At 33.9% G+C, this 18,119-nt stretch overlaps 1 protein-coding gene across 44 annotated transcripts in view; it reads right to left on the bottom strand.

The window, feature by feature from the left end:
* The window catches only part of NRXN1 (neurexin 1), a 1,114,986-nt gene that overhangs the window by 596,595 nt on the left and 500,272 nt on the right, over window positions 1-18,119 (bottom strand). For 31 of the 44 annotated variants that reach the window (XM_055107954.3, XM_055107953.3, XM_055107952.3 and 28 more), the window contains one exon: window positions 16,314-16,340. The exons of the other annotated variants lie outside the window; for them this stretch is intronic. In XM_055107954.3, coding sequence (XP_054963929.1) covers window positions 16,314-16,340 — 27 coding nt within the window. The remainder of the gene's footprint in view (window positions 1-16,313; window positions 16,341-18,119) is intronic. 44 annotated transcript variants of the gene reach the window in all.

The following is an 18,119-nucleotide window of genomic DNA, read 5'->3' as shown; positions in this document are numbered from 1 at the left end:
TCTTCTACCCAAGAATTACTACACTCAAGTGAAGCCAGAGGACAATATTAATACGTGCTAGAGAATGTGTTTATTATTTTATATAGTCAAATTTTAATGGTGATAACTGTTTTTTTATTTTGACAACATGTAATTATGTTACAACTATTTTTGTTAATCACTATAAATTTTGTTAATCACTATAAATTATATTTGAAAGTACTGAAGCACAGACTACTAAGTGAATATATTTAAGAAAGAAAGAATAGCATTCAAGGGATGCATAGCTATGCTACTTAGTCCAACTCTCCTTTTACAGACATCTCCATGGGAGGTTAGTTGCCTTGCCTCTGTCTTCCTTGTTATTGGCAGGATGAAACTAATGCCTGGGTCTTGAACTTATTTAGGACCTAACATGCATTACCTAATTGTCTAGCCAAAGTCAGAGAGGGTAAACATTCTTTGACCTTTGCATATCATTCCTTTCCCTATTTATATTTATACATATTCAAAAGATATTGTTCTAAATACATTTTAAACAAACCCACCTGCTTTGGATAGCAGAATCAGTACAATTTACAAAGAACCTCACTGCCATACACAGTTTCGGAAGCAGTGATGAAGCAGGTGTGTTTTTTCACATACCTCTTTACATTTCGTTCAAATGTAGATTCTCACATATTTCAGGGGAGATCTGCATGCATCATAAGAAAAGCTTGAACTTGGTTGAGAGTTATATAAACTTGGATTTGAAAGCAGGTATTGCATTTTCTGGTTGCTTAGGCTTGGGTATGTTAGCTTCTTTGAGCTTTCCTTCCATCATCTATAAATGTGAGATAATAATGCCTACCTTATTTCACAGATTTGTTGTAAGGACTAAGGGATATAACAAATCTAATGTGTTTGGTGCTTTGCACTTTGTGTAATCTCAATGAATATTAATTTCCTTTCTCTCCTTTTTATAGAAAATAAGGTAAATAACAGTGCATGAGTTCTGCAAACCACAAAAGGATCTACCATTAAAAAATGGTTGACAGTCAAATACACTATACACTATATAAAATTGTATATTGAAAGAAACATCCACAATTTTTATTTGAACAGGCACACTGCAGTCTAGTTTTTTGAAATTAGGCCTCCCAAAGTCAATTTTTTTGGAACAGTTGCCATTTTAACCTGAGATTTCACCGTATTTGTGTTTGGTTATTTAATTCCTAAGCATTCACCCTGAATATAAAAATAAATGTAAAATACACTTGCAAGGGAACCTGAAATAGATCAATAACAACATGCTTAATCTTGTTGGGTTAAAATAAGATGTACATGATACTAAATTTGGATGCTTTTTGCTACAAATCCTTCTGTGCAAATATCTTGTGAACAATTTATACTGGTTTATGAATGTGGACGGAAAATATAGTGAAGAGAAATAGAGAAGAATAAAACAAAGCTGAGACCCTTTCAAGCAATGCAAGCAAAGACCTCTAAGAGACAAAACTGGCAGATGCCTCTGGAACTGAAAGGTGGATGTAGCTGTAGAGAAACTTGAAAAAAAAAAACACAAAAACCCATAGCAGTTATATTTGGAGTTTTAAACTCTTAGATGTATGTGCCCCAAGTGTAAACTCATTGCATCTCTACGCACCCTTTAGGTATCTTTCTCCCTCTAGTGGTGCATATATTTTAAAGAGGTTAACTACATAAATGAACTATCTTTATGATGTACCCTGCTTCTGGTATATATATACTCTGGTATAGTGCAAACCAATTGGTTCTAAAGTTCACTTTATTTGTCCAACATATTCATTGTAATTTCTATTTTAAAATTCTACCTAGTTATTTCAGTGGTTAATCTGACTTGCTCAATTAAACCATTTATCGAGCATGAAGATTTTGATGGGTATTTCTGCAAAACCATCACCTAACAAATTGCACAGATGATGGACAGGCAGGAATTTTTTAAAAATACTAGAATCACCTTATATGTATAAATTGGTTCTATATTATACATGATTGTTCAATATATTTAGACCTACAGCACCTGGTAATTGAATTAGGAAGAGAAGTTACAGTACCATAGCATCTGAGAATTACAAAATTTTAAAACTGAATGATCCATATTGTGTCTGTTGTTTATCCCATTTAGCTACTCATTTATTCTGGGTTCCATGGCACCCATATGCTATTAATTTTGTTTAAAATTTATTTTGTGCCAAATACCGATCTCAGCATTGGGAATATCCAAGTTACAGTCAAAGGAACTTACATTCTAATAGGTCAGAAGTCAAAACACTTTTTCTGTAAAAGGCCAGACAGTAAATTTATTTGACTTTGCCGACCATGTGTTCACCATTGCAACTCTTCAACTTTACTATTGCAATGTAAAAGCAAGCATAGAGTGTATGTAAACAAATGGAGTGGCTGTGTTTCAGTAAAGCTTCATTAAAACAGGGAGCTAGCTTGAGAGCTATAGTGTTCAAGACCCTGTAAGATAAACACGTATAGATAATTTAAACGTTTCCCATAAATTTTGCATTGCATATTAAAGAAATAATAACAGAAACATACTCAAGAATTTAAGTGTGAGGAAACCTGAGTTTTAGATTCGATATTGCCATTAACTGTAACATAACCTTAAAAATACTAATTCTCCTAACCTTTTTACTGCTGTTTGTTTTCTTAAGAAACAACTAAAATCAATTTTTAAAGGCTTTAAGCCCGGGCTCCCCACCCCCCAGGCCACAGACAGGTACCAGTCCATAGCCTGTTAGGAAGCATGCCGCACAGCAGGAGGTGGGCAGCAGGCAAGCCAGAGAAGCTTCATCTGTATTTACAGCCGCTCTCCATTACTCACATCACCATCTGAGCTCCACCTCATGTCAGATCAGCAGTGACAACCGATTCTCACAGGAATGCAAACCCTATTGTGAACTGCACATGCAAGGGATCTAGGTTTCATGCTCCTTAGGAGAGTCTAATGCCTGATAATCAGTCACTGTCTCCCATTACCCTCAGATGAGACTCTCTAGTTGCTGGTAAACAACCTCTAGTTTTACTGATTCTACCTTATGGTGAGTTGTATAATGATTTCATTATATATTACAATGTAATAGTAATAGAAATAAGGTGCATGATACATGTAGTGAAATTCAATTATCCTGAAATCACTCCCGTCTGTGGTAAAATTGTCTTCCATGAAACCAGTCCCTGGTGCCAAAAAGTTTGGAGACCACTGCTTTAAATGACACAAATCAATTGCAAAGTCCTTCTACTTATAAAATCTAGGATAAATTAGGTTCCTTTTCTTTTCTGCAAATTTAGAATAGAAACATTCATTAAATGCTTGGGGGGTGTGTGTGTGTGTGTGTGTGTGTCTGCATGCACCTTTGTTAAAAATTTGGTTATTAGGTTTCTACGTATATCAACTTTTCCAGGTACTAACAAGTTTTATTTGGCAGTTGACTTTGGGGACAGTAGTCTCTGGGGTGAGGCAGGACCTTGTGAGAAGCTGGAAGCAAGCCTTGTCATTGTGACAATGATGAGAAGATGGAAGCAGGAGCTACCACTGCTTGATGCCTGAGTCATGGTTGCTGGCAGCAGTACTTCCTACCTACAAATGATGAGAGGATATGTTTCCCAGGTTGTAATTATGACACCTTCAGCCTACTATTTGACTTTCCCATTACTGTCTGGTTTTAAAGTGATCTGTCCTCCAGTTAAAAAAATTCAAAGGAGATTAACTCCTCATTACAGGTTTCTATTTTATCCTTCTCAATTTTTAGGTATTGAGTTGGGAGTGAAACCTGTTTGTTTTAATTTTTCACAAGAATCAGCTAGAACATTCAATTACAAATTAAATTTAGACATGTAAATGGCACTTCTAAATTTTCCTTCTTCTGCCTCTTAACATTACTAGAGGCAGGATGAGCCACATAATTTGAGAGTTCATCGCAAATAAAAATGTGGAGTCCTTATTCAAAATTAAGAATTTCAAGATGGTAGCAGTGGAGCATTAACCCAAGCACAACACAAGCTCAGCATATGGCACGGCGTGACTGCATAAGTTGTATGCTGTTGAAGCCAGTCCTTATTAGGAGTATAAGTTTTGTGCTTATTTATTTTTGATGCTTCCTTTAGTAGATTCTACATTCAAGAATGAGCAGACAAGGCTGGAGGCAAAATTCTTCATTTATCTATGTGAGAAGCATAGTTGAGTCACCTTCCCCATAGTATCCACACTTAATGACATGGCCTCTGGGGTATCAGAGAAGCTGTCTCAGGCTTGTTTTGCTGGCCAGGCCTGGTGCCAATCATGAACTGGGCTTGGTGATACACCAATAACCCTCAGAACCAGGAAGCAAAACTACCTGCTGACCCATGTAATTCCTTTCTCTTTTCCTTCTCTATTCCTCCTCAAGTGCTCCTCAATTTAGCCAAGGATATACCCTTGAGAACTATTCAGAATGTCCCATAAAGAGATGCTTGCCTCCTTTTTTTTAATAAGCAAAGAGATAGAGTCCTAAGGACAGACACATTTCTTTATGGTAAAAATACTAGAAATACTCATCCCAGTTAAAAAGTACTTTGACTAAATGATATAAAGTCAGACATTAAGCTTGATGTTTGTTTTTCAAAAATGAACACTAATAACAGAAAAAGACATTTTATAAACTTTAAAAAACCCACTGGAGAAATTAAATAGTCATGTGCTGACCAACTATATTGCATTTATTTTTTGACCCACACAGACTGTTGACTTTTATCCTGGTTCTACAAGTTATTAGCTGTGTGACCTTGAGCAACCTTCTTACTTTCTGCATGCCTCAGTATCCTCATCTATCTCATAAGCTAATACTAGAAACAATGTAAATGGGTTTAGTGCATCTTAATAACTCAAAACTACTTTTAATCAAAGGTTTAATGCATCTTAATAACTCAAGAAGCTTACCATGATCTGATTTATGGTAAGCTTTCAATTATAGTAGTGATAAAAGTAACTATCATCAGTATTATGTTGTCATTTTTATCTTCTCCTCAATGAGTTTAAAATCTCAGAGAGAATATGATATAGCTCAGTGCCATGAACATAATGGCCATTCACTAAGTATTTGTTGAATGGGTTTATTTGTGTAAACTTTGTGGGACTTTTTTTTATATGGTAGATGAAATACCCCTTGATATTAAATTAAGCCAAGTAGTTGATGAAAAATAACTCCATCTTTTAATGCCTCCATTCACTAAGAAACGTAAATATAAAGAAAACTCTGTCCTCTTGTTTTCATATTTAGCAGGATGGAATTTGGTAACCCCTACAGGGGGAGAACTTGAGTAACTCAGTTATCTGGATAATTATTTGGACAGCTTTTTCGCTCAGTTACATTGAAAATAAACTTCATGATACATACAGCCTAGTAGAACAAAATGACCTAAGGTTAGCAGTGAATAATTTCTGAGTCCAAAGGAAATAGTTGGCTTAGAAATTGGGGGAACTCAAAACTTAATGAGTATTTAATTATAAAAAAACACAGATCTTGTCCTCAAGTGGATGTGACCTTGGAGAGTTGTTGGAAACACCCTCCAGAGACTTTTCTGCCATTTTCCTAAATGATAGCAAACTTATTCTATTATCTACAAAATAAATTTCAGTATTTCTCGATGCTTCACTTCCTGCTCTCTTTCTTCTGGCCTAAATATCATTGCCTATGCAAACGAATAAACAAGGTTAAAATCATCTACTTCATCTACTAAGAAACATTTAGCCTCTGTAGTTTTGTCATTGATTGTACCCATTTATGACAGACAAGGATAAATATCTCTTATGTAAATATATTTCAATGCGAAAAACATACATTTTAAGAATTACAATTTACTTTTTAAGAAGAGAATTACATTTACAACACAGTAAAAATGAACACAAATTAAATAAATATATTTCTAGAAAAAATGTTCTAAAACTAGCAATCTTTAAATCTAATCTAGCTCAACTGGCAAGTTTAAGAAGTATAATAAAATAAGCCTAATACAATGAAAGTAACAATTCAGACTGTGATTTTATTTTTTTCAAAAGGTCAATTCCAAGGGATGCTTATCACATAATAGGACAGCTAGCAGATATAAAATTGAGTACTAAATAGTTCCATTTGCTTTTGAGTAAGCATTAAAAACTGAAAATGTATTCAGTGTTTGTGTAGTGTGAAAGAAAAGGGTTATACTGATTTATAGTAATACTCATTTAATGTATTTTCTGCAATACATACACAATGCCAAGTTGTCTGAATAAAAAAAAATCAAAAAGCATATGGGTCCTGAGCATTTGGATATTTACAAAATGTAAACTGATATTCCATAAACAAAGCCATGGATTATAGTCACAAATGAAATTTTTAAAAATGAAATATATCATTCCATGTCTAAATACACCACTATAATATAGCATTTTTTTAATGAGGTCAAGAAGAATGTACATTTTTTCATAATTCAAGATCAATGAATTTACCTTTTACTTTCCGTTTCTTCTTAACATAAGGATAGCTGAATATTATTAAGTACATGACTGAACTCACAAAATTTAGTTCATCCTCAGTACTTTTGAGATATTCTAGTATAAACTTTTTCCAAAAGTAAGAAGCATATTAGAGAAAAAAAAACCCTAAGTTTCTGCCTTTATTAAGTTTATTTATTTTTTCTTCCTTTCTTTTTACTGGGAAGTCATTATAATGCGTAGAAATCTATTTCTCAGTATTGTCAACTTTATGGACCTATTTGCTTAAAGAAAACAAATTCTAAGAAATGTGACAATTGATGAATGGTAGCATCTCGTGTCTTGCTTTCTTTTTGTTTCTTTACATAATGATTGTTCAAATGAAGGCTATGGACAAACTGTACATGATTATTAATGCATTCATCATGTGAACATTAAAATGCAATATTTTTTCTAAGCAATGATATAATTATTAGCTAAACCCTTCTTTATTTGAATTTTAAGATTTTAATGATAGTGCTAACTTAATTGTTTTCTTTAATCATCACTGGCTTATTTATTAAGCTAGCTTTTAGTCAGTAGCTTGAATTCTATGATTCTCTTTGACCATTTATTTTAGTAATTGAAAAATATTGGAATTAATTCTTTGAAGTTATCTTTGGGCAAATGTCTTCTGAAATGAATGGCTCACCTTATGCTCCAGGAAATGTTCTAAAATGGCAATTGTCCAACTATAACAATAACTTAGCAATTAAATCTTAGGCCAAATTAACTTGGTTTATCTGAAGAGACAGTGTGTGAAGGTTCCTTGGAACTGGTCAAACCACTGATAGAAATGTTGAGTTATGTCTCTGTGCCTGTTTCTGGTTGATCTTCCTAAGGTAGGATTATGTTAGATTTTCTATTAGTAGGTTACAGTCAAGGACGATAACTTACACTAACACATCTAGAAGCATCTTCTCATGTGTGGCTATTCAAATCTGGTTTATTTCTCATGATCTTGTTCACAGATGCTCCCAACCAGTTATTATCTGAGAAAACTGAGATCACTGAAGAATCATGGTATAATTTCCATTGGTAGACATATTTTTCCTCCCTATTATATGTTACTTCAACTGGCTCAGTGACCTGGAATTGCTTTATATAACCTTGGCATAAAATCTAAGAGAAACAATAGATTACATTTAAAAATATTGTATGTTTTAATCAAAGACAGGACATAACGTTTACAAGATGTTGCTAAAATTAGAGAACGAGGTGCAAAACATTCCTATACCATGGCTCTATATTTTTAAAGAAGCACATATTATACTATGTGTTATATATTAAGTACATAATGTGCCAAGTATTATGTGCTATAAGGGCATTTAAGACATTAATAAAACTTTTCTGTGAAAATTGAAATCCTAGGTTACTTTTATATATTTTCTGTTTCCTTTAGCCCCCAAATATGAATACTATTTCTGATTAGGAACAAAATGTTGTTCTGAAAGATATTCATTCTATTTTGAGAGTCAAAATTAGTAGGAAATTTAGCCTGTAAATTAATTTAAAATGTACATGATGTATTACAAATATATGATCTAGTGTAGCTTTATCCTAAATATTGGTGGGATTGGTTTAAATTATATTTTACTTTTATCCACTTTTGATTTTTTAATCACAATAGCAAAGAAAAAACATTGTAGAAATTATAGATGATGAATAGAAAAAAAAAACTAAAAATTACCTCAATCTCACCAGCAGATATAAACATTTAGAGGGAAATACTTCCAGAAACATAATAGAAAAGCAATTTTGTTATGAAGGTCCCTTGCCTGTTCCATAATTGATAACTCAAAAAAAAATAGGAGATGCTGATTACTTCTTCACTGCCTATTGGCTGAACTAATTTTAGTTAATTGATTGCATAAAGAATTACTTGATTACCAATATATTATTTTTAGCAGTATAAAATTTCTCAGTTAATTTATTAAACAGAATTTATTTTATGGGGTTTCTAAAATTTTTATTTATTGTACTCATCATAATGGTCTAACTCCATATTTATCTGCCTATTTCAACACTATTAGGTGAATATGTCTGAATACTAAGAGAACACCTGCATTATTTGATTAAAAAATTTCTTTTTTATTTTCTTTACTAGAAACTTTTATAATTCATGAAAAATCTGTAAAAACAACTTTAAGACATGTCATTACAGTATGTTAGTTCTATAATATTTTGGTTTTAATTTTTACATGCATAAACTACTTCCTTTGCACCTACTGAAATGTAAAACATTTTAGAATTATTTAAGTTGTATAGAAGTTCATATTTATTTACACTGCAAACTTCCTGGTTCCAAAGCTGGTTGATTTCTCCATGTATTTGAAAAGTTAATGGGTGCACTTCACTAGAAACCTACATTCTTCATAAGCAACATTTAAAAGGGATTTTGTTAACTCATATCTTAAATCATGCATTTCAAAAGCAATTTTAACTATAACATTTATCTGTAGAAAAAGGCAATTGTCTTTGAAATTTAATTAATTTCAATAGTACTATGCATAAAATATTTCGAGTCTGTATTTAGACTGATATCCTGGGAAGTGCAATTGGAGAGTGAAGAATTTCCACAATTGTATGAATGATGAACTCAAAGAACAAGTAATAATAAACAATCCAATTTTAAGTACATTAAAAATAAAGTAATTTAGCCTTTTAGTATTTCTTACTTATCTTCAGGAAAACTGTTTTCATAATGCATTTCTTATCCATCTGGCTTTTTGCTCACATTGTTAATAAGTAAAAGAAGTGGATAAGAGTTCTGAGCACACAAAACATTTCAATCTCCAAATTCTTTGACCGTCCCCATGATTTAAAGAGCCTTGCCCACTTGACTTATGTACCACATGTTAGCCAGTAATATGTTGAACAGATTGTAATTCTCATGGGTATTTTATAGCTAAACTGAAAACAATTTTCAGTCAGACAACATATAGAAAAGATGCTTGTGTAGAAAGCTTGCTGCTCCTACATCTGCTCTGAGGAGAGTGTATCATGTGGCCTCTATTCTAATGACAGCTATTTGGATCATCAGTGGATCCAATTGGATCCAGCAACTGGATCATCTGCCACCAAAACTAAGATCTGGTGAGTAGCTTATGGGGTGACCTGAACTGAAAGATTTGTCCAATGGGACAAGGATAAGTAATAGATTCACTAGATTCTCTTTCTAGAAAAGTTGAATATACAACATATAGAGAGTATACAGTCAGTGAAAGGGATGACAGAAAGAAAGAGAGAGAGCAGAAAGGAAGAAAAGGAGGGAGGAAGGCAGGGAAGAATACAGTAAAGGAAGGAAGAGAAGAAACTCAAAACAATGGAGGAAGTGGGGTATGTTTAGAAGCAGCTCTTCATAACGACAATAAATAAAAACATCTGGCCAACATGCTGTGTTCTCTTAGATTTGGGGATATTTGTATAAAAGAAACTCCCTTTTCACAGAAACTAATAAGAGAATATCAAGTTTAGAATGTTTCTTCTAAAACTTTCTTGGATTTTATAATACTTTTTACCTAGGCAATTGTTATAATGCCGACTCTCAACAATTGAAGAGAATTTGATCAATTTGGTCAACACTCAAGAATGTTGCATTACTTTGAGAGTCTTTGCAGTATCAATAATGCTTAACATGAATAAATTAATAACTGTGCTTGGTTTCAACATGCATTCTTAAACTGCACAAAGGAGTAGTTTTTAGAATATCACAGCATTTTATATTCGCATATAAGCAATCAATAGATTAATCATTCACTAAAATAAACCAAAGCAATCTACTTTTCAACCACTCACAGTATCATTCTGTTGCCTAATCCATGTAGCCATCTAAATATGCAATGAAAGCTGTATTCTTCTTTACAATTCTCGTAAGTTTAAACATGTGGATAACTTAAATGGGCTTCCATTTATTTTTATTCCTTTTTTTTTTTTTTTTTTTTTTTTTTGAGAGGAGTCTTGCTCTCTCACCCAGGCTGGAGTGCAATGGCGCAACCTCGGCTCAGTGCAACCTCTGCCTGCCAGGTTCAAGCAATTCTCCTGCCTCAGCCTCCCAAGTAGCTGGGATTATAGGCACCTGCCACTATGCCCTGCTAGTTTTTTTGTATTTTTAGTAGAGACGGGGTTTCACCACGTTGGTCAGGCTGGTCCTAGAACTCCTGACCTCAGGTGATCCACCCGCCTCGGCCTCCCAAACTGCTGGGATTACAGGCGTAAGCCACAGCACCCAGCCTCAATTTCGATATTATTCTAAAGACTCATTGCCATGTGCCAATACACTGCCTGTTTTTATTTGTTTTCTGTCAGAAATCTATGTTCATTCTTTACATTTTACATGCAATTTTTTTTAGATTTTTGCTGAAAATAATAATTTATAAGCTTTCTTTTCATTCCTTTCACATATACTTTAAGTAAAACAAAACAGAAACAACAACAAAAAACAACAAGACTTCTGTTTTCTTTATTTATACTTTGAAGTTCCCTTATTCCTTGAGCAGCTTCTATCCTAGGCAGGTGGATAGCACCAGTCACTGACAGGCAATGACTGGCAGAACTCCACAAATCAAGTGACTGCTGTGTGAAGGCAGAGGCGAAAGACTCCCTTTTACAGTTTTCTGCTCTCAGGCATCAAGCAGCGACTCTGAACTGAATATTTACTTTATGTTAACAAGCTCCAGCCCCTAGAAATTTCCTCATATCTTTTTAAGTAGCTTCTCAAATGGCAGCCTGATCAAAGCAATCTAATATGGCTTAAGTGCCAGTGGTTGACATTTTGCATTCTTTTATTGCTTTCCATTTTTATCTACATAAAAATTGGTGATAACTAATATCCATTTGATCTTTTCATTCTGGTAATAAAATGGTAATACAAAGATCTTATTATCTACTCCAGACATCCATCAAAGTACATTTTTCAAAAATATACTATGCGAAGTGTTTCTTCCCTATACCCAAGTCAAAAGCGAGGTTAAGTACTTGTCCTTAGATGCCCCTTCTCTCCAATACTTGGGCACTGGACTGCAAATAGGAATTGAACTTCAGCCCTTGATGCTTTGTTCACACTAATGTTATATGTAATTGTGTTGTCTCTGCCTCTTAAATACACTATTTTCTGTGAGACGCCAAAATTACTTGGAAGGTCTGCTTAAATATTTTTTTTAACTCCAGAGTTTTTATTCTTCTAAGAAGACAAGAAAAAAGATAACGGAAGAAACAATACTGGAAATGAAGAAGTAAGAAGAGTGAATCTTAATAGAAAGAAAGGAAGTGCAGGTAGGTGGGAGAACAGACAAAAGTAATAAGGCATAAAGAAAGCCACATAATGCAAACAAAACAAGCCCCAGAGATCATGAGTTTATTAAATCTATTTTTATATGGATGCAGAAGTGTCCCTGAGGACGGGTTTGGTGGATCACGCCTATAATCCCAGCACTTTGGGAGGCCAAGGCAGACAGATCACCTGAGGTCAGGAGTTCGAGACAAGCCCGGCCAACATGGCAAAACCCCATCTGTACTAAAAATACAAAAATTAGCCAGGCATGCTGGTGCACGCCTGTAGTTCCAGCTACTTGGAAGGCTGAGGTAGGAGAACTGCTTGAATCTGGGAGGCAGAGGTTTCAGAGAGCTGAGATTGCACCACTGCACTCCAGCCTGGATGAGAGAGCAAGAGTCCATCTCATAAATAAATAAATAAATAAATAAATAAATAAAATAAGCGAAGTGTCCCTAAGCCTTCCAGCGAACAAGAAGGTCATTCTGTAATTATGCCATTTATTTGGAAAAACAAAAAGAATAGAAAGCATAAGAAAACCAAGAAACACAAAAGGCTCCCTGAATCCACTGAATCCACTGCATATTTAAAGTAGTTACTGATATGACAATTAGGACTTACCTATAGTTGATAGGAGCAAGTTTAGTTTTCAAAATTTCAATGTATTTACACCTCAAAAGATTATAGGTCTAACAATTTTTAAGGTTACCAGAAGAAGAGAGAAAGAAAAAAATGGCACTACTTAATCATGCAGTACATCACAAAAAAGGCCAAACTTTCAGAAAAAAAATACGTAGAAACACATAGCCTAATGAGTTTGGATGTATTGTTTGGAATTATTGGGCACCAAACTTGAAATTGAGACCATCATTATAACTCTGAGATTGACATTAGGCTATGTGCTTTGGCAGATATAAAGAATGCAGAATGAGACTAATGTCCTGTACAGAACCTACTAATAATGCACTTGAGAAAATTTCACAAGCAATAGAAAATTCTTTTTGCATTCTTTATCATTTTTAAATGACTTACTAAAGTCAATTAATACTATGGACCAGGCAAGAGATTGTAAAACAGTCACCTTCTCATGCAAATAATTCACGTGCTAGTCACAAAAGCACCTTGTTCAATATGATTTAAGGTTTCAACAATGATTTGTTAATATTTAGTTTGTGTTAGTACAGATTTCTTTGATGATTTTTAAAATAGTCTACAATTTGTGTTCCTTCGTTAATTCAGATAGTTTTTTTCCTTTTTATGTTAAAAGAATGTGATTGTACAGTCCCTTCCCATCTACCCTTATTAAAGTATCCTTCACTGTCTAAGAAAGAAAGAGGAGGCAAGGGTAATCTGATAGTCCTTCTATTCCTATCCTGGACAGAGGAGAGTGGTGAGCCATGGATAATTCATTTCTGTGCTCACCTTGCAGCCCATGGATTTGGAAGCACTGACCTTAATCTAATCCCAAATTGCAGATAAACATATTTTAGCAATGGTATAAGCTAATGAGCATCAATAAACTGAGACTCGTCTGGGATTGTGTGCAGTCACACTCTGTCTGTAATCTGAAAGATCAAAACATATATTTGGCAGTGAAATGGCCATTATTCAGAGAGACAGCTTTTTAAAGAAAGTACCCTATCTATAGCTGAAAATAAGCTTTTTTATTTTTAAATGAAAAGAGGCTCTCTTCTTCCATTTAAGGATGCTTGACAGCTTTTCTTCCCAGGGGGGGATATGGTAGCAATAAGGAATCTGACAGAGATAACACTTGGAATTCAGATCTGGCCTTTCTCAGAGGAAATTTTAACAAAGGGCTGTGCCCTAGCATGTCCATGGAAAACTCTGTCACTGCATCTAAACTACTGACACAAGAGTGGCTGAAAAAGAAACATTCATTCAGGTTTGAATACATGTAGCTAGACCCTCTACCCTCCTCACCTCCCACACATTTTTCACTGGCAAAGATTAGATAGTCTGACACTATGTATATTTTCCACATAAAGTACAAATGCTGTAAACTTGGTGGTGGGGTAGGGAAAGAGAAAATGACTATAGGAAACAGCAGCACAATTTTAAGTAAAAGTAGAAAAGTGTTTCTGGGGAAGTTTCCATTCAAACTTAATAACTTAGAGTTTAATATTAGTCTTTAATGTAAGATAATCTTTTATGTTTTACTTTGTATATTTCTTGTGATAATTTTCTTAAAAGATATCAATTGAGGTATTTCATATTAATTTCACAATACAGTCAATAGCTTAGGTATGGTACAATTTTTAGAGATAATGGTGTTATCGGCTGTGATTTAATAAACGTACATTAATTTTCTCAGTCTCAGACAAACCTATGGCTCACAGAGGACACATGTAATAACTCAGTCTTTCATTAAACTGCAAGTTATACTGAGATACAGATATTGTTAATTTAGTTTTTATTGAGTACAAAATGCACTCCAAGTAGAAATCACTGCTCATTTAATCACTGTGTGTTAGGTTTGCATTATCTGGAATGTAAATTCCTCCCTTTCCTCAAAGGTGAGTCTTTTTTATGGAACTTGGGTTTCTTACTACACCTGCTCCCTATTCCCCAAATAAAACAGAGGAAAAGGAAATGAAAATGTTACCTGTTCATTGAATGCTCTTTCCAGTGACTGCTGTCAAGTTAAGGAATGTGCAGTCCTGTCCGATGTGTACACTGGAGGCTCACAATCATTAATTGAATTCAAGTATCACATACTCATTAAAAAGGGAAAACAATTCACTAAACAGCAAAAACCTTTGTCCTCAAAGGTATTATTCTGTGGAATATCCAGAGGAAAAATAAGACTGTCCTCAATACCAGAGTCTCATGATATAAGCCAAATGGCGAACGAGTCTAACAAGGGTAATTATACTATAAGCACACATTTTAAAAATCATTGATACAGCCACAGAATACAGAATCACACGTCATTTGAATAATTTTCATTAATTGCTATACTTTGCATAGTTATATTTTGTAAATTCAAAAATTCATGCCTTGTTGCATGCTTCATATAAATAAAATAAAAAGAGTACATAAGGTAGAGGTCTAGAAAGGAATATTGGTCCCCACAAGGATTTTCTAGGATGCATGAGGGATCAAGAAAACCTACAGCCAGAGTGACGCACAGATCTGGCTTTGGCAAAGAATATTTTGTGAATTGCCACTTTGCCTGCATCTATGCCCCCAGCTGAAAGCAAACTGGACCTGGTATTAGATGTGCAAAATGTATATCCTTTTAGGAATGCATGGAGGAGATAGAGTTGGAGAGGAGATTACATACATTTGAAAAATTCCACTTATGTGAGAGCTTTGACAGGTTATTTTCAGGAACTATTTTGTTTGAGATCTTTTTAAATGCCTGGGATATTGGTTGTAATTTACTAACTTAATTTTTAATAAGTCATCATTCTGTTACTTTTTTATTGGTCTGATTGAACAAACTCATTTTAATGTTATTTTTAAAAGAATATTAAATATATGTGGATAGAAATATGAGTTGTAAGAGGCACAGTGTTTGAAACAGTACGCATTTTATTAGGAAAATAGTCTTGTTTTCGCAAGTTTAAGACCTCTATTTGTTCCTCAGAGGATGCCTTATTGCCACTTGAAAACATGGCCAATGCTTTGGGGAGTAGACTCCATCAACTCACATTCAGCATTGTTTTGAGAATAGAAAAAAATTCTTTACTGTGACAGTGAGAGATTAGAAATTTGTTAGAACCATTTTATTTAAATTGCTCATGACTTTGTGTTGTGATCATTGGAGATTTCTTAATGTGATCAGCAAAACCTGGAAAGGAAAAACCTGAGCATTCATGTACAGAAATAAATAAGTTTACACTTAAGATAATGCTACAACTCAAAATAAAATCACAGTCCTTATATCCTTTCAGATTTTCATCCAAATTCAAAGAAAACTCAGTCCATGCATCTTTTCAGACTCATCAGTTTGCATGCATGTCACAGATTTGAAGGGTTTTGGTTATTTTTGCAGAGATATGATTAGGATGTAAAAATTCATCATATAAACATTCTTAATGATCAAGGAAGAACGTTTTAGACGAGTAATTTTCTATGTCTATGTAAAACTTTAGATGGGTTTAATAGTAACTCTCGAAGTAAGAGGAATTAAGTATTTTTTTTTGTATTTGAGTTAAAAGATAAAGACAAAAGAAAATAAGATCCACAATATTTTCTCCTATTTGGTTATGAAGAGAACAACTGGAGTCTACAAATGCCACTTGCAGTATCTAAAAGTCTATAAGGTGCTGGCACATTCTGTTACAAAACACTTGTCACCTCTTTTTCCATATAGAGGTAGGAACTGCAGTGGGAAAGTCTTCAGCTGTACAAATTTAAAAATGAATTTTTACAACCCAGATGATGGACTGGTATACTTTAAAAGTGAGTTCATGAGTTTTATAAACACATTTCTCTTGCTCTCTCTCTCTCTTTTTCTTGACTAGCTTACATCATAATGGAGGAATAACATTTTAAAAATTTTGAATAGGCACTTACTGGAATTACAGTTAATCCTGATACAATCTAGATGGGGAAGAATAGATGAAAAATGAAAATTCATCCTTCAAGGTAATAGCTGCAGACATCCAATAAAATTACAGTCCACCCTTCCGGGGACAGACACATGCAAATATGGCCACTCCATATCATTATTCTTTACATACTTATAAAGCCCAGATGTTTTGTTATAAAAGTTTACCATTGGAAACAACAATAGAAGGTTTTAAAAATGGCCAATTCAAACAAAGCTACATGGTGACAAATCTAAGTGAAGTAAAGAATTGTTAAATGTCAAAGATGTTTGGCTTAGACTGGCTGCAACTTTCTCCCCATCTATGAAAGAACATATCATTGTTTTCCGCAAAATGTAAAAGTGCTCCGTCACAATGGGGTACAGTGCAGCTTCAGCTAGGCTCAGACATCTTGGACCTCAGAAATCTAATATCCCACAAAGGCCAACAGAATCCTTCAGAATTGCAGTGGTCAAATGGAAAGCAAGTTAAAATTATTCTTATCTTACCCTAAGGGTTTTTGTTTTGTTTTTAAATTTTATTTGCTTGGGCATAAAAAGGTAACTGCCAGATGCTGGCTGCATTCCATACCTTGAGTTAATTGGAGGAGGAAAGAAACAACTGTATGTTTCCTTTAGAAACTCCAGTGGCTAAGGAGCAGTCATTATTCAAGGCATACAAGCCTATGCCTCTCTTAGGAGCTAACAGTGTTATCTCTGTGTAATAAGTGTCATGGTTCCCTTGATTTTCCTTTCTTGATTTTCCCTTTCTTATACTTGCTTTATATAAAAGTAGCTACTATAAGAACAGAACTTCTGGTATGGGTAACACAAACTGTAATTATAGTGGTTATTTTTAAAAGACTATGTAGGATGTTTTATATTTATTTTATATGTATTTGTTGGTTTGGGTTTTATTATTTAATGCCTTTGGGGAACATAAAAAAAAAAAAAAACCTAGATTCTGTTTCCATATAGCTGAGTTTGTCATGTGTCGTCAACCGCATCAGAAAAGTGGTTGCAAACAGCCAAGGACCAGCACCTACACACCTCTTTCTACAGAATGCTTTGCTGTTCGAAAATTCTCATGAGTGTTTCCACTTTGACTAACAGAAGCTTTACTGCATGCAATTAGGCGATTTGTTTTGATTAGCTTGTAATAACCTGTCATCGTCACTAGAGGGTACTCTAACAGAACAGTAAAGGAGAGTGCTCTGTGTTCTTAAAGTAGTATTTTTTAACCTTATTATTTAACTTAATTACACTAATATTAATTAAATATAATTATATGCAATAAGATACCAATGGGATAATTTTATATTTTATGAGTTATCATTCTGCCCAGCACAATTTGAAAATGTAGGTGGGGTTTCCACGAATGCCTTGCCTCATCACATTTTATTACTCCTTTTTTGGGGTAAATCTATGTAGTTTCAAATTTCATTTTTCCCTCTCTGTTTATTCATTTCTATATACGTGTGTTTAACACTGTCAAAAATACAGTAAAACCTCATTAATTTTGACTCCTCTTATTTTGAAATAATGATAACACTGAAAATTTGGGCAGAATATTAATTCTTCCTTTGGTATGAGCAAAGATCTCTTAAGAAAAAAAAATAAACTCATAAACAAACAAGATTTTGAAAAGCCAAGTGTGGGAAGAAAACTGATTTCCAATACTTTATGTTGATGGCATAGTTTGCATGAAACAATGTGCTAATTATAATTAATTTTTATCCAACCATTAAAATCAGCCTAGAGAGCCCTTTCCTTGATAAGACTTTCCAAACTAT

This window comes from Pan paniscus, chromosome 12, assembly GCF_029289425.2.
Source record: "Pan paniscus chromosome 12, NHGRI_mPanPan1-v2.0_pri, whole genome shotgun sequence".
NCBI classification, from domain to species: Eukaryota; Metazoa; Chordata; class Mammalia; order Primates; family Hominidae; genus Pan; species Pan paniscus.
This window is presented reverse-complemented; position numbering and strand designations above follow the sequence as displayed.